We start from the raw sequence: 25,074 nt of genomic DNA on the forward strand, positions 1-25,074 counted from the left end.
GTGTTCCTTTGCAAATGTCCTTAATGGAGACAGAGAGTCCAGCTGGGAGATAAGGAATGTATTCTCTCTGTCCCCAGGACCATTTTCCTCTTCCTGAGCATCTCTTTCTGATTCTTTCTTCACACAGTCTTGTCTTAGCCAAGTAGATGGAGTGTAAAACAAGGGATAACAGACAGAGAGGACAGCATGAGCAAGGTCAAAGGTAAGACATCATTCATTCAGTCAGCAATGCCTCCCTGAGTCTTCCTGTGTGTCCAAGTCTATGTCAGGCAGTGACTGAGACAGCCCACATTCACAGGCTCTCAGTCCAGGGACCACTGTCCAAATCCATCTCTTGCTTAAGACCAGGGGTCTTCATTTGTTCATGACACAAGTAGTATCTGTTCAGTACAGAAAACTTAAAGAGCACACATGATTAAAAATGAGAAAAGAGAAAACCACCTATATTGCTACAGACACACACACACATATTTATGCATCATGCAAGTTTCTTTTTCTACTTTTAAATACATTTTTTTAAAAATAATGAGCCCATCTGAAGTCACCATTTCATGAACCTCTATTGTCTCTAAAATAGTCTTGTGGGCATCCTAGCATCATTCTACCTGTAACTCTAAACCTTTGCTAAGTCACTGACCTCTGTAAGGATCTGACAAAGTAATAGTTCATCTCTCTGAAAAACTACACAGCAGATACAAGATCCTGGACATAAGTTCAAGGGATCTGAGGTCCCCCTGAGTTTGTGTTCAACCTATCTAGACCTCAAAAACACCTGCTTTAATCCACACGGTTATTGATCTCACAGATCCACCTGCACACTCATAAGATGAGAGAAGTACAAGAATATTCATGGGGACTTCCTGGCTGTCCAGTGGTTAAAAGTCCGTACTTCTATGGACTTTTAAAAAGTCGAAACCTGCAGAGGGCGCAGGTTTGATCCCTGACTGGGGAACTAAGACCCCACATGCCTCTCGGCCAAATAAATAAATTTTATAAAAGAGATCTCCATTAAAAACTATAACTTTAAAAAAAGAATATTCAGGGCAGTAGTGCTCACCATCATGAACACAGCATCCAATCACAGGGGGCTGAGCAAAAGGAACCATAATGCATTCAGCCAATGGCAGGCTGTGCAGCTATAGAAAGGAAAGAGGAGGCTCCCTCCCCACTGAGGAAACAGCTCCAGAATGCACTGTTCAGGGCAAAGTCAAGTGCAGAACAGAGCCCACGTACAGTACTGTTTGCTAACAAAGGGGAGAGGTAAGAATGTGTGTCTATATTTACTTGTATTGGCATAAAGAAACCCTAGATGAACACTCAAGAAATCAGTAAAAGTCGTTACCTGTGGGGAGCAGGGGAAAGCAGGTGGAGATGGGGGTAAAAGCAGGACCTTTCACAACGTGCCTTCTTGTTTTGAGCTGTGAATGCTTTATCTATTAAAAAATTAATTGCAGCAACAGGAAAGAACTTTGAAACTACTATGCTGAGCTTAAAGAAGCCTTCCACAAAAGGCTTCTTGCACTGGCTGATTCCGTTACTATGAAGTTCTTGAACCAGCAGAAGTAATCTCTGGTGGAGAAAAGTTAGAACTATGATTGCCTCTATGCGTGGGTTGGCCATTGTTTGAGAAGGGACATGAGGGAGTTTTTCAGAAGGATGAAAACATTCTGTACCTTGACAGAGCTTAGATGTGCACATTCATCAAAACTCAGTGAGCCGTCCACTTACGATGTGTGGATTTCGTTATGTTTAAATTTTATCTCAAAGGTAAACAAAAATGTAAAAATATTATATTCTAGTTAATGGTATACATGTTGAAATCTCTAGGGATGAAGTGCGTTGATGTCTAGAACTTACTTTCAAGTGCAAAAGAACAAATTTGCAGTCAGTTGTAGTGAGGTGGGTGAACCTGGAGCCTGTTAGACAGAGTGCAGTAAGTCAAGAAAAACAAATATAATACATTAAAGCATATATATGGAATCTGGAAAAACAGTACAGATGAACCTAATTGCAGTGAAGGAATGGAGATAACAGACATAGAGAACAGACTTGTGGGCACAGTGGGGGAAGGAGAGGGTGGGATCAACTGAGAAAGTAGCACTGACCTATATACGCTCCAGTAGGCAAAACAGGCAGCTGGCGAGAAGCTGCTGTGCGGCACAGGGAGCCCAGCCTGGCGCTCTGTGATGGCCCAGAGGGGTGGGATTGTGGGCCAGTGGTGAGAGACTCTAGAGGGAGGGACTATATATACAAATGTCTGTGTACATATACAGAGACATATAGTTTTGATTGATTTACCATGTTATACAGCGGAAATCAACACAACATTGTAAAGCAATTATCCTTCAATTAAAAATAACTTTAAAATTAAGTGAATAAAAAGAGGGATTGTTGAGTGGACAGAGGGACAGGCAGATGTTAGATGTATGATGAACTAAGAGGAGTAAAGTGTTTAGAATCTAGGCAACTGGCAAATGAGTGTTCACTGTACAACGATTTCAATCTTTCTGGATGTTTAAGCATGTTCATAGCAATATAGCAGGAAAAAAATCACTCCTCATTTATTTTCCTATTATTAGATTGCTGTTATTTATGTTGGCTGAGTAGCGATCCATTTACCAGAGGCAGAATAGCCTAGAGGTTAAGATGCAGGCTTGGGAGCTACCCTGCTGGTGTTCCCAGCTCCATCTCTTACTAGCCTGAAGCTCTTGAGTAGTCATTCATTGTTCTGGACCTCAGTTTCCTCATCCAAAAGTGTTAATAGTGCCTACCTCCATAGATTGCCGTTAGCATTAAATGCATTAATACAATAGAAAGTGCGAAGAAACAAACCCAGCACATAGTAGGTACTCACTAAAATTTTAGGGTTTGGTCACTTAAGAAATTCCCATTGTTGGATATCTGTCTTCTTTCTCTCCCCGACCCTCACTGCCTTCTTGATACAGTAATATAAACACATTGGCATAAACCTGTTTTTCTAACCACATCTCTGAGCATTCTTAAAACTTTTAGAAATCGAATTGCTGAACAAAAGGATTTTAAGGTTCTGCCACTGGTTTTCAAATCCCCTTTCCCCAGCCCCCACGCCCTTGGCCCACTTCTCTGCACCCTCCACCCCATGGCAAAGAGCTTGGGTCTGGGGTCCAACACCCAGACATTGCCTCCTCCATCTGACTGGCAGGCGGCTCCTGGGTATTAAACTCTGATGGCTCCTCTGGATCCTTACCCGGGCGAAGCCAACTTCCCCGCGGGCCAGTGACACTGCATGGTTGTAGGCGCGCACGGTCACCAAGCCCACGTAAGAGACACGGCGGCTGCCTCGGTGCTCGTTCTTGGCATCGACGCTGAAGGCAGGCAGGCTGTCATCGTTACTCTGCAGCTCCGCCAGTGAGTACAAGCATGTGCCCATCATGTCGTAGTAGCGGCCGTCGAAGGTGGTATAATGGGGGTCACCCTGGGCACGGCAGGTAGCCACGGGGGCCACGCACCTGGCCTGCCCATTTATCACCTTGCAGAGCTGCCTGGCAGCACACTGCTTGCCTTCACAGGGGGTCTTCTCCAGCGACCGCTGGGCTGGGGAGGGAAGGAGGATGGCCACAGAGAAAGAATCAGGAGTGTCCACCCAGTGGGAATCCTGGAGTTCTCCTGCCCTGGGGAGTTTGGGTGGCTGACGCCCAGCCGCCCATTCAAGAAGTGGGGAGACTGAAGTCTGGAATTTCATAGGGAGAGAGCGGCTCAGGCTTGATTGTTCCTAGGTTTGGTGGTTCCCCAGTTTAATATGGCTCAGCCCCGAGGAACTGGAAGGTGGTGAAGAGCCACTGGCAGGGACAATCACAGAAAGGCCTTCATTTTTGTTTTTTCTCTCTGTTTCCCCCCTTTCCTCTACCTTCCCACTCAGGGTAAAAGGTTAAGGAATCCTTTTTTAAAGATAGAAAGTGGGGACTTCCCTGGTGGTCCAGTGGTTAAGATTCCATCCTTCCAAGGCAGGGGGCTCAGGTTTGATCCCTGGTCAGGGAACTAAAGTCCCACATGCTGTGCGGTGTAGTCAAAAAATAAAAATAAAATAAAGATAGAAAATGGAAAACAGACTGTTCAACAGAATGGAAATGGCAGAGTTAGGTTGCCTATATTTGAATCTTGGGACAACTAATTACCTGTGTGATGCTAGAAAGTAATTTAAAATTCTCTGTGCCTCAGTTTCCTCACTTGTGACATGGGGGTGATAGTAATACCTTCTTCACAGGGACAGTTGGGAAGGGGAGAGTGGCCAGGTTTAAATAAGCTAAAACATAAGTTAGGGTTTGGAACTGATCTCAGGTGTTAATGAGGTTGTTATCTGTTATTAACATTCACCTGTCTTTTCCCCATCACTAATCAAGCCCAAAGTGGCCCTTTGCAGCTGAGTGGCTTCCATGCCCTGGAGGGTGGACAGGAGTGCTGGGGACCCGTGTCTAGGATCCTTGCTTCGGGAGGGGGGCCCACACAGGAAGAAACAGCTCTTCCTCCCCTGTCCCCTGGTCTTCAAAAGCTCTTGCCTTCTGACTGCTCACAATAATGGCTCACCCTTGCGTGGCCCTGCTCACTAGCCTGATGCCCCCTAAAGGCTCCACTGCGTTAACTTATTGCACTGTCACTTCACAATCCCGTGAGGGGTGCAGGCGTTCTTCCCATTTTGCAGATGTGGAAACAGGTCCACAGAGGTGAAGTCACAAGCCCCAGGTCACACAGGCAGAGGTGGGATCTGAACCTGGGAAGTCTGGCTTCAGCATCCGTGCCCTCAAACGCCGCACTGCCTGGTGGCAACTCCTCGACAGGCTGGGCCCCCAAGCACACACAGGGCCGGATCCTAGAAATGAACTATGTTAACACATACAAGGCCCCTAGAGTGGTCCCTGGTATTTTGAGAAATACTCCCCCCACGGTATCCATCATTATTATATTAATACTTTTAGATCTCCTGAGTTTGGCTTTCATATATGAAGTGTATGTGTGAGGGAGGGAGTTAGTAACTGGTATAGTTGTAGCTTCCCAGAGGGGCTCAGTGGTGAAGAATCCACCTGCCAATGCGAGAGATGCAGGAGACGAGGGTTCAGTCCCTGGGTCAGGAAGATCCCCTGGAGGAGGAGGAAATGGCAACCTACTCCATTATTCTTGTCGGGAAAATCCCATTGACAGGGGAGCCTGGCAGGCACAGTCCATGGGTTTGCAAAGAGTCAGGCATGACTGAGTGACTGAACACACACATAGTTGTCTATCAGTTGCTAGAATAACAAAATATTTTCAAGCTGGTTGGTAAGAAACTGCTGACCTGATCCCAGCCCGTAAAGATCCCTTCCTCTTGGCACCCTGGCTCTCCCCAGACCCCCTCCTTCCACAAAAGCAATAGAAAAAGGGCTGATGCCAGACACCCTGCGGGCTTCTAGAACCCTGCTGCAGAGCTGTGTCTGGTATCTCTGCAGACTGGGTGGGACTCTGGGTCTTGCCAGTTGCTAAACATTTAGAGAATTGCTTCTGTGGTAGGGTGGGGGAAGAGGACAGGGAGGACCTGGGAAGGCTTAAGGAAAGGAAGGATGGCAGGGAGGATTCAGGTAAGTGGGAGGCAGCTCAGCTGACCCAGAAACCACAGATGAGCACAGAGATAATGGGAAAGGGGAAAAGGCAGGAGAGTCGGCAAAAGGGTTACCATCTGGACAGGGTCAGAGGTCATTTTTTGTCACTCACTCCGGCCACAGGCAGCTGCTGTCCCGAAGCTCACGTCCTGGTATAGCCCGAAGGTGAGCAGCCCAAAGCTGGTAGCGGCCTCGGCCACATGGACACTGTCAGTTGTGCCAAAGTCCAGTTCGGCATATGAGAACTCACTGCCTGGCACAGCGGCCCAGGAGAGTTTGGCCCCTAGCCTCTGCCCATCCATGGTCAGCTCGCCAGCAGCCTTGGTTGGCGCCACCACCAGGGCCACACCCTTAGAGCCTGGCACACTCCTCACCACGTAGGCAGGGCAGTAGGCCGCCACGTCTGGGATCAGGACCAGGTGGGGGTCATAGGTCTCTCCATCTTTGGTGGTACCCGCACCAAACATCAGGACTTGGATGCCCACGTCTGCAGACAGGTAGAGTGGCCGGGACTGCTGGATCTCAAACTCTGCCACGTTGCCTGCCTGGAGCCCCCGGGAGCCAGCGGTGCCCCCCAGGTGGTAGGTCAGCCTTGTGGCCTGGCTGGCCATGACGTAGATCACATCATGCTGGCTGTGGAAGGACAGAGGGGGCACCACGTAGCGGGTGCCCCAGGCAGACGTGGGTAGCAGCTGCTCTACCACATGGTTGCAGTTCGAGTTTCTCTGGGCACAGCTGTGGCCGGAGAGGACAGCCACGGGGCTGCTGGCAGTGACCTTTGACCCCGAGAGGTTAGATGTGCTCTGTATCTGGGCCACCTGGTAGGGGTCCAGGGTCACATTCAGGACACGGCCCGCTGCGTAGGACTTGCCCTTGAATGTCACCGACCCCTTCAGCCATATACTGACAGAGGCACCGGCTGCACCCGCCACCACAGCAAACTCCTGGAGGTTCCTGGACGAAGGGCTGGAGGGCGTGAGCACAAAGTACTCAGTGCCCAGGGCGCGGACAGGCCTCAGCAGTGTCACATCCGCCGTGCTGGGCTTAGCGTTTACCGCCTGCACCGAGATGGCACGGTCAGCGCGGACCACCACCGCATGCTGGAAGGTTTTGCTGCCGACCATCTCAGCCTTGGCGCTGATGTTGACCAAGACTGACTGCCCTGGCCTGACAGTGACCTTCTGTGTGGTGCCATCTGCCCGGCTGAGGATGGAGACTGAGGTGAGGCTGTCCGACAGACTGGAGAGGAGGAGGCAGAGATAGGCCTTGCTGTACCCGGGATTATAGTTCTGCAGGAAGGCCGTGAGGAATTCCTCACCCCCGCTGCTCTGGGGGTCCACTGAGGCCTCCTGGGTCAACCCTGGGGTGAGAAAATGCAGTCGTGGGTCTTGCCTTATCCAATCCCCCCCCCTACCCCTGTCAGAGAAGCAGCCTCCTGCCCTGTGCCTGGCTCGCAGGTTGAAACATTAACATGAGTTTCTGTTTTCTCTCTTCTCTCTCCTTTTCCCTTAGTCACGCAGTGATCACCTACCAACCTTTCTGGCTTTTGCCTTCCAGAAGCCTGAACACTTCAGACAGGGCTCTCAGGCTCAAATGCTGATGGGGCCCAACAAGAGACATAAATGTGTGAGACAGAAGGGGCGACTGTGGGGCTAGAACATTCATATGCCATACGCATTGCTATTGGCTTTAATCTGTTGTGGTTATGATGTCTTATAGGTTCTCCCTTAAAAATGTCAGATCTTACCATTTTTCAAAAGAAATTGGAGAGTTGAATTTCTATGTGAAATTTCCAATCCAAAATTGTTTTAAGTAAGCAGTATGGGGACGTCCCCAGTGGCTAAGACTCCGAGCTTCCAGTTCACGGAGGCTGGGTTCAATCCCTGATCAGGGAACTAGATTCCATATGCTGGAACTAAAAGTTCAAGTGGTGCAACTAAAGATCCCACTTGCTGCGACTAAGACCCGGTGTAGCCAGACAAATAAATAAAACAAATACTGCACTGTGGGGCCCAACCTCAGGTGCCAGTTTGTGATTTCTGTGTTCACAGGATGAAGCATGAGTGTGAAGGGTAAAAGGGGATTATGAGAGTATGGACAAAATGTCTCCTAGCAATAGAGAGGAGTGGGCACTTTTCAACACCTCCATCAAGGAAGAGATCCTCCAGGGCTGAGAGGAGACGGGGAGAGGAAGAGAGAGATCACTCTATGGGGTCTTAGAGAGTGTTGTGGGGGGTTACAGAGGGACTGTCTGCTGAATAAGGGGAGCCTTGAAGAACATCCCAGTGTCCCACAGCACCAGGGGATCAGGGGGATGAATGTAACTAGAGTAACCTAAATAGATGTTGACTGGTAACTAGAGGCCCCAGATGTCCCATCCGTCCCCCGAACTTTGGCTTTATGTAGGACTCTAGTCCTGGACAAAGCCCTAGAGAATTAGGCACCAAGCCCACCCCTCCAAATGATGTTAGTGAAATCTTCCATCACCTCCACAGAATGAGGCTCTAAGTCAAAACTTGAGTTGAGCTGCAGAAAATCAAGAAAGTAGCAATTCTTACCTACTTGAATTCAGGGACTAAAGATTTTACCTGCTTCCCTCCAGAACTGACAGAGGATGGGTGAATTCCACCACATTTCTCTGCCTGACTTAACGGCCCTCTCTCCCAATCTCAGCTAGCCTGAGGTCACAATGGGAGATGGGTTTGCAGAGGTGGCTCCAGTGGAGGGTGCTGACCCAGGCAGGCAGAGTTCTTCAGTCTGGAACCAGGACATAGATGGGATTTCGGTCTAACTTACCCCACAGGAGGGTTGCTCCGGCCCAAAGCATCCACCAGCTCCGCAGGGAACCCATGTCTGCAGTGGGAGAAGAGAGGGGGTCATGGGAGGCGGATCTGTCCCTCTGTCAGAGGACAAAAGTGCCTTGTCTCTGGACAAGGGCTACCTGGGCACCAGGAAGGCTGAGGTGAGCTGGGTCCAAGGGCCAACGTATGTATAAGGGGAGGTGGACATCTGGTGGGTCTGGTGGTTGGGCAGGGAGGGCAGAACAGGAGTCGGATGTCCTGTGGGTCTGGTAGTGGGTGAGATGGGGAGGCCTGGAGCCAGGGGCAAGGGTAGGGGACCTGATGTCCTGCTTCTAAAGGTGACGCGGCCTCTCTCACCTGCAGGTTCCTGGAGCTGTGGGAATGGCCTCTGGGCTGGCCTATATAGTGGAGTCTCTTAATTCCTCAGGCCACTCCCTGGGCCACCTGCCACACAGATGGTGCCAACTTCCTGGAGGAGGCTTCTGACCCCAGGGTCAGCTGGAATGGGCACCCTGGAGGCCTGTGAAGGGTGAGGGCAAGCCTGCATGCCTGATTCCTGAGAGGGGTGTGAGAACAGCTGGTGGCTGTGCCTAGGGAGTCTGCTAGAGACTTCAGTCCTGGCAGGGTGGTGTCCCCAAGAGAAACAGCTGGGGAGCAGGGTGCTGAGGGCCTGGACCTGGGCTCCCAGAGGGCAGGGAGCAGGAGCTGAAAGTGGCATTTGGTCCTGTTTGCTGGTTTGATGGCTAGATTTGTTTGCTTTTTTTTTTTTTTCCTTTTGGCTCCTGCCAGGAATAATAGTGAAGGACTCACATCCGGATCCCCAGTCCCCTCAAGCTCTTCTCTGGCCCTCAGCTATCCATATCCTGTTTCCAGTCACTCAAGGCAGGGGGGGGGGAGCGGGGAAGGTCAGATGTGGGGGAGGGGGCGGGGGGGGGGCAGGAATCTGAGCACTTGACCCAGGGCTGTGGAGTGGGACACAGTACCTCCACCCCCAAACCACAGGGTCTCCTGGGTACCTAATCTGCAAAATGGGAACATCAGAAATAGCCTCATTGGGCTTATTTGTCTCCCAGAGGATACTGTACACTCTCAAGGACTGTAGCGGGGAGGCAGGCTCTTCTGGTGTGGCCCCAGGTGGGGAGCAGGTGGGATGCAGGGGCTGGAGCTGCCTGCAAAGAAGGATGGAGGCCACTGTTTCCTGGTTCCACGTAGACAATGGGCTCTGCTTTCTGGAAAATTTGTTTTCTGGGAGGTGTTTTATTTTCCTGAGAAGAGTCTAGCTGAACAAGTTTTGGGTGATGTGGTGCCCCCCATCAACCCAAAATCTGCCTGGGATGGGAGATGGAGTTCTAGGTCACATCTAGGGGAGCAGAAGCAGAGACAGATGAGAGGAGGTATGGGTGTTCAGAGATGGAGTTGGCCTGACCCATGCCCTGCTCTCCTCCTCCCAGCCTCAGGACTCATTGTTTGCTGGGGAGTCTCCCCTGGGAACAGCAGCTGCAAAGCCTGGCTGTCCTCTCAGACAACACCCCAGCAGCTGCTGCCCCCAGGACTTCTCCTCCCTTATCACAAGGCCTGGGCCTCCAGGCGGCCAGGGTGGGTGGGAGCTGTCATAGCCCCCACCCAGGGCAGGTTCCCAGAGGGAGAGATAAAGACTCAGAGTTGACTGAAACCCAAAGTCAACCGGGAAAATGAGGTGAGCAAACAAGAGACTGAATGAGAGCCAAAGGTATCAAGAAACAGGTAGGGGTGAGGGGATGCATGGGGAATGAGAGCTTTGTGTGGTGGCTTCCTGGGTCCTGAGGGAAAGGATTGGGAGGAGGCGCTGCTTCGAGTCCTGAGGAGGAAAGAGCTATTTGCAAACAAAAATGTCAGATCTTCTATATCAGATAGATACCCCTCATTTAGCCTGAGACATCCAGAGAATTAAGGGCTGAGGGGCAGAGAATTAGGGTAAGACCCAAGGTGATTCTTCACATCAATCGCTAAGCCTTGAGGTCTCCCCTGATTAACCCAGAGAGGAGCCTTCCCCCATCCAAATCCATGGCTGCATTCTGCAGAGTCCCCAGAAGTGAGGTGGTGGTGGAAAGTCCCCACAATTTAGGATGTGACACCCCTGGGACCTTCTCCCTCCTCTCAGAGCCCAAGGGGTATGAGTGCAGTAGGTGTGTATGGAGGGGGGTATGCTATGACACACCTTGTGCCCTACTCCATGCCATATCAAATTCTCAGAAATCCCACTGGTGATCCCCGAGATAACCTGTGGGGGCAGTTCCTCGCGGTCAGTAAAACCACATCCGTCCTGCACCAGCAGTCCTGGGCTGAGCCCAGACAAGGGGGTGTTTGTGTGTCTGAGCCTCTGGCCTCTCCCTGCTGACAGGTTCTGCTGGGGGCAGACCTGTGTCGGTCATACCATTGGAGACCCCTGGGGCCCTCTGGCTTGTCTGGGTTTTGGAGATCCAGAGCACAGGTGGAGAGAATTTATTCTGCAGCTCAATTCAGAGTACATTCAGATCAAGGAGGTCAAAATTGCTGGAAATGTTGAACTTCATTCTTTCATGCTCTGGATCCCACAAGGGGTCTTTACACCTCCTTGGGGATTCCTCCATCTTGCCACTAAGCTCCCTGAGGTTCAAACTTGACCTTCTTCCTCCTTTGCTCAAGAACATTCCATGCCTCTCTGTTCCTGTGAATGCAAGTTCACATTCTTGGCAGGGCTGTCTGAAGTCCTAATGCCCCACTTCCGGCATTAGGACTTTCATCTTGCCGGTGCAGTTCCTTCCACTCTTCATCATGTTCTACCTGCTAACTCCAGGCCTGGAATCTAGATATCCTTTTCTATATGTGTCATTTCCCAAGAACCCGAGGTAAGGCTAATCTCTTTTATTCCTCCTACGTGGCACTGGCCATCCACTTCCTTGCTTTACAGGAGCTCCCTTTATTTGTTTTACCCGCTTGAAACTTCAGACCTGCCACATCTATGGTCCTGTTCTGCACCTCCCCACCCATGTCTCTCTCACCCACCACAATCTGACTTCCATGTGCATTGAAATCGTCTGCTAAACCCTCCAATGTAGCTCCTCTGTAACATTTGACACAAACACTTCCTCCTTAAAAATTTCGAATGCCTTGGTTTCCATATCACTTTCTTCTGGATCTTGTGTTACTTTGGTCTGTTTCCTACAATAACTCTTTTAACATTGGTGTTCCTCAGATTCTCTCTCTGCTTATTTCTCTAACTGCCTCTTTTTTCCAGGAGATCTTTTTGTTGTTGTTCAGTCACTAAGTCGTGTCTGACTCTTTGCAACCCCATGGACTACAGCACACCAGGCTTCTCTGTCCTTCACTATCTCCTGGAGTTTGCTCAAACTCATGTCCATTGAGTCAGTGATACTATCCAATGATCTCATCCTCTGTCACTCCCTTCTCCTGCCTTCAATCAGCATCAAGGTCTTTTCCAGTGAGTCAGCTCTTCCTATCAAGTGACCAAAGTATTAGAACTTCAGCTTCAGCATCAATCCTTCCAATGAATATTCAGGGTTGATTCCCTTTAGGATTTACTGGTTTAATCTCCTTGCTGCCTAAGGGACTCTCATGAGTCTTCTCTAGCACCTCAATTCAAAAGCATCAATTTTTCAGCTCTCAGCCTTCTTTATGGTCCAACTCCTACATCCGTACATGACTACTGGAAAAACCATAGCTTTGACTATATGGACATTTGTTGGGAAAGTGATGTCTTTGCTTTAAATATATATATATATATATATATTTTTTTTTTTTTTTACAGCTGAGCTAGGTCTTCACTGCTATGTGGGTTTCTTTCTAGTTTCAGGGAATCAGGGCTGCTCTCTAGTTGCAAGGCACAGGTTTCTCATTGCAGTGGCGTTTCTTGTTGCAAAGCACAGGCTCTAGAGCACAGGCTAAGTAGTTGTGGCTCATGGGCTCAGTTCCTCCACAGCACGTGGGATTTTCCAAGATCTGGGATGGAACTCGCCTCTGCTGCTTTGGCAGGTAGATTCTTTACCACTGAGCTACCAGGGAAGTCCTCTCCAGGAGATCTTATATGTGTCCACTTATACTATTTTTGTGATGATGAAACTTCTGTGTTTTGGGCTGTCCAGTGTGGTAGGCAATAGCTCCATGTATGTATTGAGCTCTTTTAAACATTTTTTTCTTTTATTTATTTGTTTGGCTGTGTTGGGTCTTAGTTGCTGCATGCATGATATTCTATCTTTGCTTCTATCTTTGCATGAGGGATCTTTAGTTGTAGCAATGCAAACTCTCAGTAGTGGCAGGTGGGTCTAGTCCCCTGACCAGGGATCGGACCTGGGCCCCTGCATTGGGAGCTCGAAGTCTTAGCCACTGGGTCACCAGGGAAGTTCCTCTATTGAGCTCTTGAAATGTGACTAATGTAATGGAGGAACTGAATTTTTAATTTAATTAATCCATTGAAAATTAAATTTAAATAACCACCTGTAACTTATGTCTGTATTAGACAGGATAAAACTCCAGAAAACTCTATCTGCCACCCATACCTACCTACCCATCTATTCTCTTTTATACCCATTTTCTATTCCTGGTCCCCTTGTAGAAACCATTCTAATTTGATTCATGGGAATATTTTTAATGTCCTCTTGAAATAAAATACACATATTGGTAAATGCACAAATCATAAATGTATGCAGCTCATTGAATTATTTAAAAATGAATATATCCTTATAACCCACAACCAGGTCAAGAAAGAATATTTTCAGCAGTCCAGAGCCTTCTGAATTTCCCTTCCTAATCACTACCCACTCCCTACTTGCCATGCTTGCATGCAGTCACTCAGTCGTGTCTGACTCTGTGCAGCCCTATGGACTGTAGCCTGCCAGGCTCCTCTGTTCCTGGGATTCTCCAGGCAAGAATACTGGAGTGGGTAGTCATCCCCTTCTCCAGGGGATCTTCCTGACCCAGGGATCATAAGGAGTCCCTGTTATGACTTCAAACACCACAGATTGTTTAGCTTGCTGGGTTTTGTTTCCCCCCCCCCCTTTCTTTTTTGGCCAAGCCATAAGGCATGGGGTATCTTAGTTCCCCAACCAGGGGTGGAACCCGAACCCCCTGCATTGGGAGCTCGGAGTCTTAACCAGTGGACGCTGTTTTTGAACTTTACACAAATGAAATGTCCATATTGTTCTGTGTCTGGCTTCTTTCACTCAGTATTATCCTATGTACATAACTGCAGTTCATTTTCATTGCCATATGATACTTGCTTGTTTAAAAATCACTACATAGTTCCCCATTGTACTGTTTCCACTTTGGGCTAATGAATTCTATCTTTTGACACACGTGCAGTTTCTGTTGGGATGTGCTGTGGAGTTCCCAATGCTGGGTCACTGGGCTTGGCTTTAGTAGATGCTACCAAACATGTTTCAGTTTCAACTCCGATAAATGACTGGTACGGTTGCTCCTTAGCTTCACCAATATTTGGCCTTGTTAGACTTTGTAATTTTAGCCATTCTAGAGGTGTAGTGATGTTGTGTTGTGGTTTTAATGTGCATTTCCTTGTTCTTTTAATGAGGTTGAGAACTTTTCACATAGTTATTGGCGATTAGAATCTCTTTGCAATTGGTGATTTTAGTGATGTGCTTGTTCAAGGCTGCCCATTTTTAAAAATTAGGCAGTCTTTTGGTTTGGTCTGTATGACCAAATTGTATGACCAATTGGTCTGTATGAATTCTTTATATGTTCTGGGTACAAGTCAATTATGGGTTATATATTTTGCTTTTTTTCTCCCACTCTGTGATTTACCTTTTCAAAATTTATCTTTTTCTTTTTTTGGCTCAAACCACATGGCTTGTGGGATCTTAGTTCCCTGACCAGGGATTGAACCCACAGCAGTGGGTCCCAACCACTGGACTACCAAGGAATTCTCTCTGATCACTTTCACTTTTTTAATACTGAAAAATTCTTAATTTTAATGTGGTTCATTTCATCCATCTATAACATTTTGTGACTGGCCTTTTTTTTCCTGTGTTGAATTCATCTAATCCATAAACATTTTGGGCTTCCCAGGTGTGCTAGTGGTAAAGAACCCACCTGCCAATGCAGTGAGACATAAGAGATGTGGGTTTGCTCCCTGGAGGAGGGCATGGCAACCAGCTCCAGTATTCTTGCCTGGAGAATCCCATGGACAGAAGAGCCTGGTGGGCTACAGTCCATGGGGTTGCAAAGAGTCAGACGTGACTTAACGACTCAACCACCAGCAGCACTGAAGACTTTCAAAGGGACACTTTGTGTTCGAGGTAATGGTCAGTGAGAGTCAGAGCTATGGTGGCTATTAACTCTGATGAGGAATGAATAAGTATTCCTTGCTGTTCCCAGGAACTGTGATCAAATGTTGACACTCTTTTACACCTGGACTCTGTAGAGCAGGTTCTCCTACCTAAGGTGGAAACATGACACAGTCCAGGAAGCTGAAAGAATGCCTCCCAGCCAGAGATAATACCCTTTTTCTCTTCTTTGAATAGGTGAACTACAGGTGCATGGCAACTTCCTGCCCGAGCCATGCCCTTCTCCCTCAGCCATAGATGGTTCTGAAAGGCAAAGGAAAGGCAGCAGGTAGTGGGCAAAAATATCTAACTTAATATTTCAAAGCTGAACTGATGTAATCCCTGTGAAGAGAAGCTTTTGGAAAACCTTTAAGACTGAGAACTCAAAGAGTTGGGTTCCCTCCTAGAACCCTGTAATTCCTTTACCAAAACACATTTCACATCATCTTGTAATTGTTTTTTTGACCTCCTTGATCTGAATAGGGATGTGTTTATTTTGCTGATTAGTGAATCCCCAGAGCCTGGTATAGTCCTGGCTCTCGGCGAGTACTTAACAATTATTTCCTGATTGAATGGAATGGAGAAATACGCGAAGATCTGGAGGAGTGAAAGAGATTAGCGGGGTTCAGTTCTGTCTGTTATATTGGCCTGTGATGGAAGTTGTCCTTTCCATAGCATTAATGGAGAGTGGTATATATATTTTTTAATATTTATTTATTTTATTTTTATCAGTTATTTGGCTACACTTGGTCTTAGTTGCGGCATGTGGGATCTTTGATTTTTGTAGCTGCAGGTGGTATCTAGTTCTCTGATGAGGGATTGAACCCAGGCCCCTGGATTGGGAGTGCGGACTCTTAACCACTGGACCACCAGAGAAGTCCCTGGAGGTTAGTAGAGACACTTTGCAGAGGCAGAGTGGGAGAATCAGGCTGCCTGGTCATTTAAAATGGATATGCTTGTTATACTTCAAGGATACAGCTCAGATCAGTGGTCTCTGTGCTCATCAGACCTTTTCTAGGAGAAGTAACAGTTGAATATTTTAGGTTCAGTCAAATTTTGTTATGATATACAACATACATGTATTAGCCAGATATGAATAAATATAGACCATGGGAACTACATATCTGAAATTTACATAAATATTTAAAGATTTTTAAAAATGCAAATGCCCTGGTGGTTAAGAACCTAAGGTCACTTGGCCCCTCTGTTTCTCATTTGTCTGCCTTTTTTCTTATATTCTTGTGGGTTAATATGAGCATTTCTTATAATTCCATTTTGATTTGTAGGTTTTTTTGGGGGAGGGGGTGTTGGGTCTTCCTTGCAGCATGCAGACTTCTCTAGCTGCAGTGCACTGGCTTCTCTAGTTGTGGCTTGTGAGCTTAGTTGCCCCTTGGCATGTAGGATCTTATGTGCCTGATGAAGGATCCAATCTGTGTCCCCCTGCATTGGAAGGTGGATTCTTAACCACTGGACCACTAGGGAATCCCCTATATGCTTTTTGGGTACATTTTTGTTGTTGTTCCATCACTCAGTCATGTCTGACTCTTTGGGACACCATGAACTGCAGCACACCAAGCTTCCTTGTCCTTCACTATCTCCTGGAGCTTGCTCACACTCATGTCCTTTGAGTTGGTGATGCCATCCAACCATCTTGTCTTCTGTCGTCCCCTTCTCCTGTCTTCAATCTTTCCCAACATCAGGATCTTTTCTAATGAGTCAGCTCTTCGCATCAGGTGGCCAAAGTATTGCAGCTTCAGCTTCAGCATCAGTCCTTCTAATGACTATTCAGGATTGATTTCCTTTAGGATTGACCTCCTTGCCGTCCAAGAGACTCTCAAGGGTCTTCTCCATTACTTTGGATAAAATTTCTTAGCACTTGCTTTAGGACTTACAAATGAATATGTAACTTATTACTCAATATTTTACCACTTTGATTGATGTGCTGAAACTTTACTTCCATGGAGGTTCTTTCACCTTCTTCACTTTAAAAAAATATAATTGTTTCAAGTATCACTTCCATCTATAGTAAGCACCACATCAAATGATATAATTTTTTCTTCAACCATAATTGATTTTAAAAACGCATAAGCAAGGTAATATAGTTAGTCCTGAGAAAGGTAATATATCTACCCATTCTGTTATTCTTTCTTTCTGAAGTTCTGACACTTCTGTTATCATTTGGAGCTTGGAGAACCTCCTTTACCCATTCTTTAACAGCTGTTCTACTGAAAAGACACTAGCTTTTCACCTAAAACTTATTTCCCTTTAATTTCTGAAGGGTAGTTTTGCTGGCTATAGGATTCACAGTTGACGGTTCTTTTCTCTTGGCACTTGAAAAATATGATGTCATGCTTTCTTCTCAATGGTATTAGATGAAAAACCCACTGTAATTTGATCAGTGTTTCCCTGGAGATAATGTATCATTTGTCTCTAGTGCTTTCAAGATCTTTCTTGCCTTAGTTTTCATAAGGTAAGTAAGTAAGTAAGTGTTAGTTGCTCAGTCATGCCCGACTCTTTGCGACCCCATGGACTACAGCCCACCAGGCTCCTCTCTCTATGAGATTTTCCAGGGAAGGATACTGGAATGGGTTGCCATTTCCTTCTCCAAGGGACCTTCCCAACCCAGGGATCAAACCCAGGTCTCCTGCACTGCAGGCAGTTTCTTTACCCACTGAGCTACAAGCGAATCCCTTTCATAAGGTAATTGGTGTGTATTTCTTTGGATTTACTCTGTTTAGCTTCTTGAATCTGTAGGTTTATATCTTCTGCCAAATTTTGTAAGGGTTAGTCATTATTTCTTCAAATACCTTTTCAGCCCTGCTCTTTCTTTTTCTCCTTCTGTTACTCTGTGATACAAATGTTAGATTTTGCATAATTGTCCTGCAGGTTCTCTAAGGATTTGGTAGTTCTTTATTCCTGTCAATTTTTTTTTTCTGATTTTGTTTTTTTGGTTTTAATAAATAAATCACATTTTAATCACTTGGCTTTGTTTAATCCACAAGATCAAGTTTACAGCTTTTTATAGTCTGTTTTCCCAAACCACGTGACCTAATGTGTTCTCTGAAACCTTTAATATTTTAAGAAAAACTTGTTCCACCTTTCATTTTGCAACCCCAGAGATGACCTTCCTTACACTCCCCATCAATGGCCAATGAGTCACCTCAAAGAAACAGTGCTGGAATGGTGGTAAACTACAGTCTAAAAGACCCTCAGAATAGTCAAGAAAGAAGTTATTAAGGAAGACAGCCTCCAATGTTCCCTGGAATGGCTCTCCCTGAACATCCCACTCACACCCTGTGGCCACTCTGGCCAGGACCCTGGAGCATTCTGTTCCTTCTGCCATCTGTAGCAGGTTCTGCAGGGCTGAAACGGTGTTGCACAGACAGGTCTGAAATTCGTTTCTGCTGGTGACCTATGTGGTTCACAGCCACACCAGGCCAGCAGCAGTTCTCAGCCGTGTGCCCTGAGCCAGCTGAGAGCCATGGCAGACTGAAGGCTCATGACATGCATTACGTGATCCCTATCCAAACAGAAATAAGGGTTTCATTTGCTTTATTTCCCACTCTTCTGGAAACTTTCCCCCTTGGAGATCAGTTTTCTTGGAGCCGAACTCCTCAGCCCTGGAAGTAACACAGGTACTGAGGGATTCATTGCCTAATGTTTTGCATGCCTTCCCACCAAGTCCCACTTACGTGTTACTATTTTGGCAGTGATCTCTGGCAACCAGAGAGAGAAGAGGAAACTCCCCTTGTTCTGAGGTTATCAACTGTGACAACACATCCCTGCCATCTCAAGTAGCAAACTCTAAGAAAGAAAAGTTTCTGCATGGTAATACTAATGCAAAAATCTCAGGCTAGGATCATACTGATTCAATGGCCTCTACAAGGAATTCCTTAAATTACTCTTACTCATGCCCCATCCCCACCCCTGCCCACAACTTGGTAGAGAAGGGTTTATTTTTATCCCCATCAGAGTAGAAAACCTTTGCATCATTTATTATAGTCTAAAAATTCACACTGGTTTCTCAATGCTTTGTGCCAAGAGGTCAGATACTGTATTTCAAATGAAATGCTTAGATGCTTTTTTTTTTTAGCTAGAGACTAACCCGAGGGCCAGTGGCTGATCCACAATCTGTACTACAGCACAGATTAAATCTGCAGTTTCTTCCTTTCCTCCCACCAAAACCATCAAACCTTGAGCAGCAAGCTCCTTGAAAGAGAAAATCAGAAAACTCCTGATCTGCAGTGATCAATATGAACACAGGGAATGCTCCTCAAAAGACTGACCAAGAAAGCTTGGTGGTGGTTTTTCTTCTCAAACTTGGGCAAATCACACAGGCCTTTGAGGCTCACCCCACTCCCATTCCTAGAACACAAAAAATGTTATTTGAAAATTTCTCACTCCCTTACAATATACTGAGGTGTCAGGGAGTGTTTAACGGGAGGATTCCTACCTGCTATTTCTCATAAGTCCTTGTTTCTTTTTAAGCCGAACAGCAGGCTGCTCCCAGGAACTGAGGTCATTGTGTGAGACAGACTTGGGTCTTCTTTAGTAAACATTCTCTTTACGACAAAACTGCTTAGTCTCGCCCCCCTTTTTGAGATATGGATTGTCTCCTGACCTTGTGACCATTATTATCCCCTGTTCCCTTGGTAACAGTTACTGTACATTTAGTTTTCTGATCTTTATCACTGTCGAAAGAAATTTCTTGTACTATAGCCTATATATACTTACAGAAAAATCATTAAAGCACCTTTGCTCCGTCAGAGCTTGGGTCCCCGTGTCTTTCTTTCTTTCTTTCTTTCTCTCTCTGTCTCTTCCCCTCCCTCCGGCTCTCTCTTTCACTTTCTTATTGTCAACTCCGGACTGCCAGGTCCCGGTCCATTAAAGGACCCCAACAAGTGGAGCCCACAAGGACACTGCTATACGTGGCATTTCGGACGGAGTGACTCCAGGAGGTCAGGGCCTATTGAGGTCGGTGAGTACTAAGACACGGGCCAAATGGCTGGAAAGCCCCATTATTTCTCTACTTTACTTCACCATTGTTTAAAGCTCAGGGACTTTTGGTTTCACGCCAATGAATAGAGGCTTACTTTCAAACACTGGTTAAATGTAATCCTTGGTTCCCTGATAAATGCAGTTTTGATTTAGAAATTTGGCACCAAGTCAAAGAAAATGTTGAATGAACCGCCAAACAAGAAAAAAATACTCCAATTGATTTCTGGCCATTTCAAGGTAAATTTTAGCCCTCCTAATATTTGACAACAGACAGAACACTTATTGCATGAATATGAATTAGATGATGAAACTTTACAAAAGGCCCAATTAGAACAACATAAAATATTTCAAAATTTTCTTACTAGCCCTGCCCTGGCTGCTCCCGGAGAAGGCAACGGCACCCCACTCCAGTACTCTTGCCTGGAAAATCCCATGGACAAAGGAGCCGGGTAGGCTGCAGTCCATGGGGTTGCTAAGAGTCGGACACGACTGAGCGACTTCACTTTCACTTTTCACTTTTATGCATTAGAGAAGGAAATGGCAACCCACTCCAGTGTTCTTGCCTGGAGAATCCCAGGTACGGAGGAGCCTGGTGAGCTGCCCTCTATGGGGTCACACAGAGTCGGACACGACTGAAGCGACTTAGCAGCAGCAGCTGGCTGCTCCAAATGCTCCTCCTCTGCCAACAGGCACAAAAGTCTCTCCTTTGTTGGAACCTAATGAAATTTATGCTAATTTTTTAGGTAGATTAGAAACTGCTATTTCCCATACTGTAATTGGAGAAAAAACCAAGAAACAGCTAGAGAAATTACTTGCTTATGAGAATGCAAATCAGGAATGTCAAAGAGCTATTGCTCCAATTCGTGAGACTGGGACTATTATTGATTATTTGAAGGCTTATCACAATCTAGGATCAGAAAAGCAAAAGATGCAAATGCTAACTAAGACAATGGCTGCTACCTTTAGAAAGGGAAATGAAGGATGCTTTACATGTAGAGATAAAAACCATTTTAAAAGGGACTGCCCTAAGAAAGCTAATAAAAAACCTCCAAGAATTTGCCCTCGCCGCTGTAGAGGAATGCATTGGGCCAAAGATTGTAAATCTAAATTTGATATTGAAGGAAAACCTATTCCAGGAAACTCCAAACAGGGGACACCCCAGGTCCCCTACAACAAAAACCAGGGGCAAATTCTATCTTTTCCCTCAAACCCTCCACATCCGGCAGTGCTGCCGTCAATATACCAGCCCTAAATGATTTTTTCCTTTACCCTCAAGCAGTCCCTTCTAGAGTACCTACCAGACTTTTTGGACCCCTGCCCTCACAAACCTTCAGTCTTTTATTTGGCCGATCTAGTTTGGCTTCTAAAGGAATTACTGTTCACCCTGGAATAATTGATTCAAATTATAAGGAGAGATTCAAATTATGATGTCATCTCAGATTCTATGGCAATTAAAAAAGGGGGACAAAATTGCTCAATTACTTCTTTTGCCTTACATTTCTATTAACTCCTCTAATAATGTACAGGCAAATGGGTTCAGCTGCTGCTGCTATTGCTAAGTCGCTTCAGTCGTGTCCGACTCTGTGCGACCCCAGAGACGGCAGCCCACCAGGCTCCACCATCCCTGGGATTCCCAGGCAAGAACACTGGAGTGGGTTGCCATTTCCTTCTCCAATGCATGAAAGTGAAAAGTGAAAGTGAAGTCGCTCAGTCATGTCTGACTCCTAGCGACCCCATGGACTGCAGCCTACCCGGCTCCTTTGTCCATGGGATTTTCCAGGCAAGAGTACTGGAGTGGGGTGCCATTGCCTTCTCCGAATGGGTTCAGCAGTACAGATCAAAAACAATCCTTATGGACATCATTGGTATCTGAATATGCCCAACCAAATATAAATATCAAAATTAATGGTAAAAGATTTTCTGGTCTCCTTGGCACTGGATCTAATATTACTATTATTTCCAAACATTTATGGCCCAAATCCTGGCCTATACAAAAGGTCTCTTACCAAATTGCAGGAATTTCTCAAACCAAAGTACAAGAAATTTATCAAAATGTTCAAATCTACCCATATGAAGGACCAAAAGGCCAGCCTGCAACATTAAGACCTTATATGATAAATGCACCCCTTAATTTAATAGAAAGAGACTTACTTATGCAATGGCAAACTCAGATATACATTCCACATTTTTCCTAGGAGCCACTACTCATTTAACAAACAAAGCAATTAAAATAACTGAGAAGAATGACGAGCCTATTTGGACAGAGCAATGGCCCCTTACGAAAGAAAAATTACAGGCTACTAAAGAACTTATAGACACACAATTAGAATTAAAACATATTGAGGAATCTTACTCTCCTTAGAACTTTCCTATTTTTATTATAAAAAAGAAATCTAACAAATGGCATCTCTTAACAGACCTTAGAAAAGTTAATGCATTAATGAAACCTATGGCACCCCACTCCAGTACTCTTGCCTGGAAAATCCCACAGACGGAGGAGCCTGGTAGGCTGCAGTCCATGGGGTTGTTAAGAGTCGGACACGACTAAGCGACTTCACTTTCACTTTTCACTTTCATGCATTGGAGAAGGAAATGGCAACCCACTCCAGTGTTCTTGCCTGGAGAATCCCAGGGACGGGGGAGCCTGGTGGGCTGCCGTCTATGGGGTCACACAGAGTTGGACACGACTGAAGTGACTTAGCATAGCATAGCATAGCATAGCATGGGTACATTATAACCAGGGATCCCATCACCTACTACTATTCCTCAAAATTGGCATATTATTATTACTGATTTACAAGATTGCTTTTCTAATATACCTTTACACCTTTTAGACCAGGAGAGATTCACTTTCTCTCTCCCTTATCCTAATCATATCGGGCCTCATAAAAGATTTCAATATACTATGTTACCTCAAAGTATGCTTAACAATCCTACTATTTGTCAAAAATTTTGTAGCCAAGGCTTTACATCCAATGTAACAGCAATTCCTTCATGCATATATCATTAATAATATACTATAACTACAAAAAGGAGAAATGATATTTTTGACACTGAATGGCCATGATATTCTTTAGACTCCAGAGAAAACTGATTAAAATAAAATCTTTTTTGAAATTGCAAAACTGGTTCTTCTTCCATGTGCAGTTAAGAAAAGGTTAACTTCTTAAAACACTCTTTTGGAGCTCCAGTTCTGCCTGGGAAACAAAAACAGGCCTAAGAAAAAACCTAAAGTTAACTCTTATCATGTCCTTGGGATACACAACCCACTCTATCTGGGACTCCAGCCATAAACAAATTGGTGGGAAAAAAAAAAATATATATATATGTATAAAAGATATTTTAAAGCAGAAAAGATATTTCAAATGGAAAACTACCTCTGTCTATTTAAAATTATCTATGTCTCAATATATGTCTTTGTTTTTGGATAATATGAAGTTAACGAGCTCTATTTAAATTCACTTGTTTGCTAATCTAATTAAGACATGTCTTAACTCATCAACATTATATAATACTTTTATTATGCCTAGGTTTAAGGTAAACTAAATTTGTCAACAAAAAGGTAACTCTTTATACATATATATAAATATATAAATGAGATGAAAACTTTTAGATAAACTCTATTAAAAATAATTATATTTTTAATAGAATAATCTATTATTATAATCTAAAATAATCTCTTAGGATTGGGGTAACTTAAGTTTCTGGAGTTATGCTAAACCAAATAATAAAAGTTTATTAAATAGCTAGGTCATTTCCAAATGAAGTAAGATTTTAAAACATTAATTACTGAACATTAACTTCCTCTTATAAAAAGTTTTTTCTTACAGAAAAACTAAAGAGATTTTAAGCTATTAATAAGTATAAATATAAATATATATTTATATAATAAATAAATATATTATAATATATAATATGATATAATAAATATATTCACCAATCTATAAAATGCTAATATACAAGCACTTCATAGTTGCTAAAGAAAAATAAGATGTATACTTTTAATAAAAAGATATCAGATCAGATCAGATCAGTCGCTCAGTTGTGTCCGACTCTTTGCGACCCCATGAATTGCAGCACGCCAGGCCTCCCTGTCCATCACCAACTCCCGGAGTTCACTGAGACTCACGTCCATCGAGTCAGTGATGCCATCCAGCCATCTCATCCTCTGTCGTCCCCTTCTCCTCCTGCCCCCAATCCCTCCCAGCATCAGAGTCTTTTCCAATGAGTCAACTCTTCGCATGAGGTGGCCAAAGTACTGGAGTTTCAGCTTTAGTATCATTCCTTCCAAAGAAATCCCAGGGCAATGGCAAATAAAATAATGGCAAAAAAAAATACAAAAATATAAAAAAGGTTTATAACAAATAAAAGAAAATTTTATGACAAATGGATGTAACTCATGGCCCTGAACTTTCTTCCTCTTCCTTCTTACATCTTGATCGGTACAAATTCTTCTTTTATAGGGGCCGCACCTCTCTGAGGTGAAACTACACATGTTATAACCCACCTATTAGCTTACTTTACAATAATGAGAACACTTAATTCCATAAAAACAGACAATGGCCCTGCCTATATTTCTAAACAATTCAAACAATTTTTACATTCATTCTCTATTAAACAGATTACAAACGTTCCTTATAATCCACAAACACAAGACATAATTAAATACATTACACACTGAAGCTACAAATAAAAAATTAAATAAAGAAAAATACACAGGAACACTTTTATCTTCCTTATCCAGAGCAGACTTTACTAGATTCTAACGCAATATATTCTTTAAACCTATAACTATTGTTAATATAGCTTTATTTCTGTTTCCAGTCTGTAAGATTCTTAAAACAAAATAACATCAACTTCAATGCCTATTTCACAATACAAAACAAAACAACATAAAAAAGACACCATTTGCTGAATAAGTTATTTGTTCCTAAGAATATCAAAAGTGCAAAATATTCACCTTCTTTTTAAGTCTGTCTTGTAAGTCTCATCTTCCTTGACACACTGAACAGAGAGATCCAACAGCTGCCAGGCTGCATTTCCTTCCCAAGGACAAGGTCAAATGTATTAGGGTATGAGCAACATTTCATTTACCAAGTTGTTCTGCATCAGCTTTTCAATAATTTCACTTAGGAAAAAAAATATTTGAATGTTTGCTCCTAATCCTTTGCCCCAAATAACACAAACCACTTAAAAACCACAGTCAGATCCCATTTCTCTTTATATCAGAAAAAATGTATGTACTGAATGAGAAAGAAATCAACCCATTATTTCAAAACCACAGCCAAATTTTCATAGTCAGTCAGTGATGACAACAAGACTACAGTACATCATGGGAATTAAGACAAACTT

General features: G+C 44.7%; 1 protein-coding gene across 4 annotated transcripts in view; it reads right to left on the bottom strand.

Annotated features, from left to right (window-relative positions):
• Nucleotides 1-24,817, bottom strand: part of FCGBP (Fc gamma binding protein) — a 58,125-nt gene extending 33,308 nt beyond the window's left edge. Inside the window, exons 1-4 of one of the 4 annotated variants that reach the window (XM_061388274.1) lie at nucleotides 24,683-24,817; nucleotides 8,406-8,462; nucleotides 5,722-6,969; nucleotides 3,227-3,573 (exon numbers count right to left, since the gene is read on the bottom strand). In XM_061388274.1, the coding sequence (XP_061244258.1) occupies nucleotides 3,227-3,573; nucleotides 5,722-6,969; nucleotides 8,406-8,460 (1,650 nt within the window). In that variant the 5' untranslated portion in view covers nucleotides 8,461-8,462; nucleotides 24,683-24,817. Of the gene's footprint in view, nucleotides 1-3,226; nucleotides 3,574-5,721; nucleotides 6,970-8,405; nucleotides 8,463-8,767; nucleotides 8,787-19,458; nucleotides 21,400-24,682 lie in introns of those variants that run through there. The other 3 variants (XM_061388275.1, XM_061388276.1, XM_061388277.1) reach the window with 3 other exon arrangements.
• Between the last annotated feature and the right edge of the window lie 257 nt (nucleotides 24,818-25,074).

Source organism: Bos javanicus, chromosome 18 (genome assembly GCF_032452875.1).
Source record: "Bos javanicus breed banteng chromosome 18, ARS-OSU_banteng_1.0, whole genome shotgun sequence".
NCBI classification, from domain to species: Eukaryota; Metazoa; Chordata; class Mammalia; order Artiodactyla; family Bovidae; genus Bos; species Bos javanicus.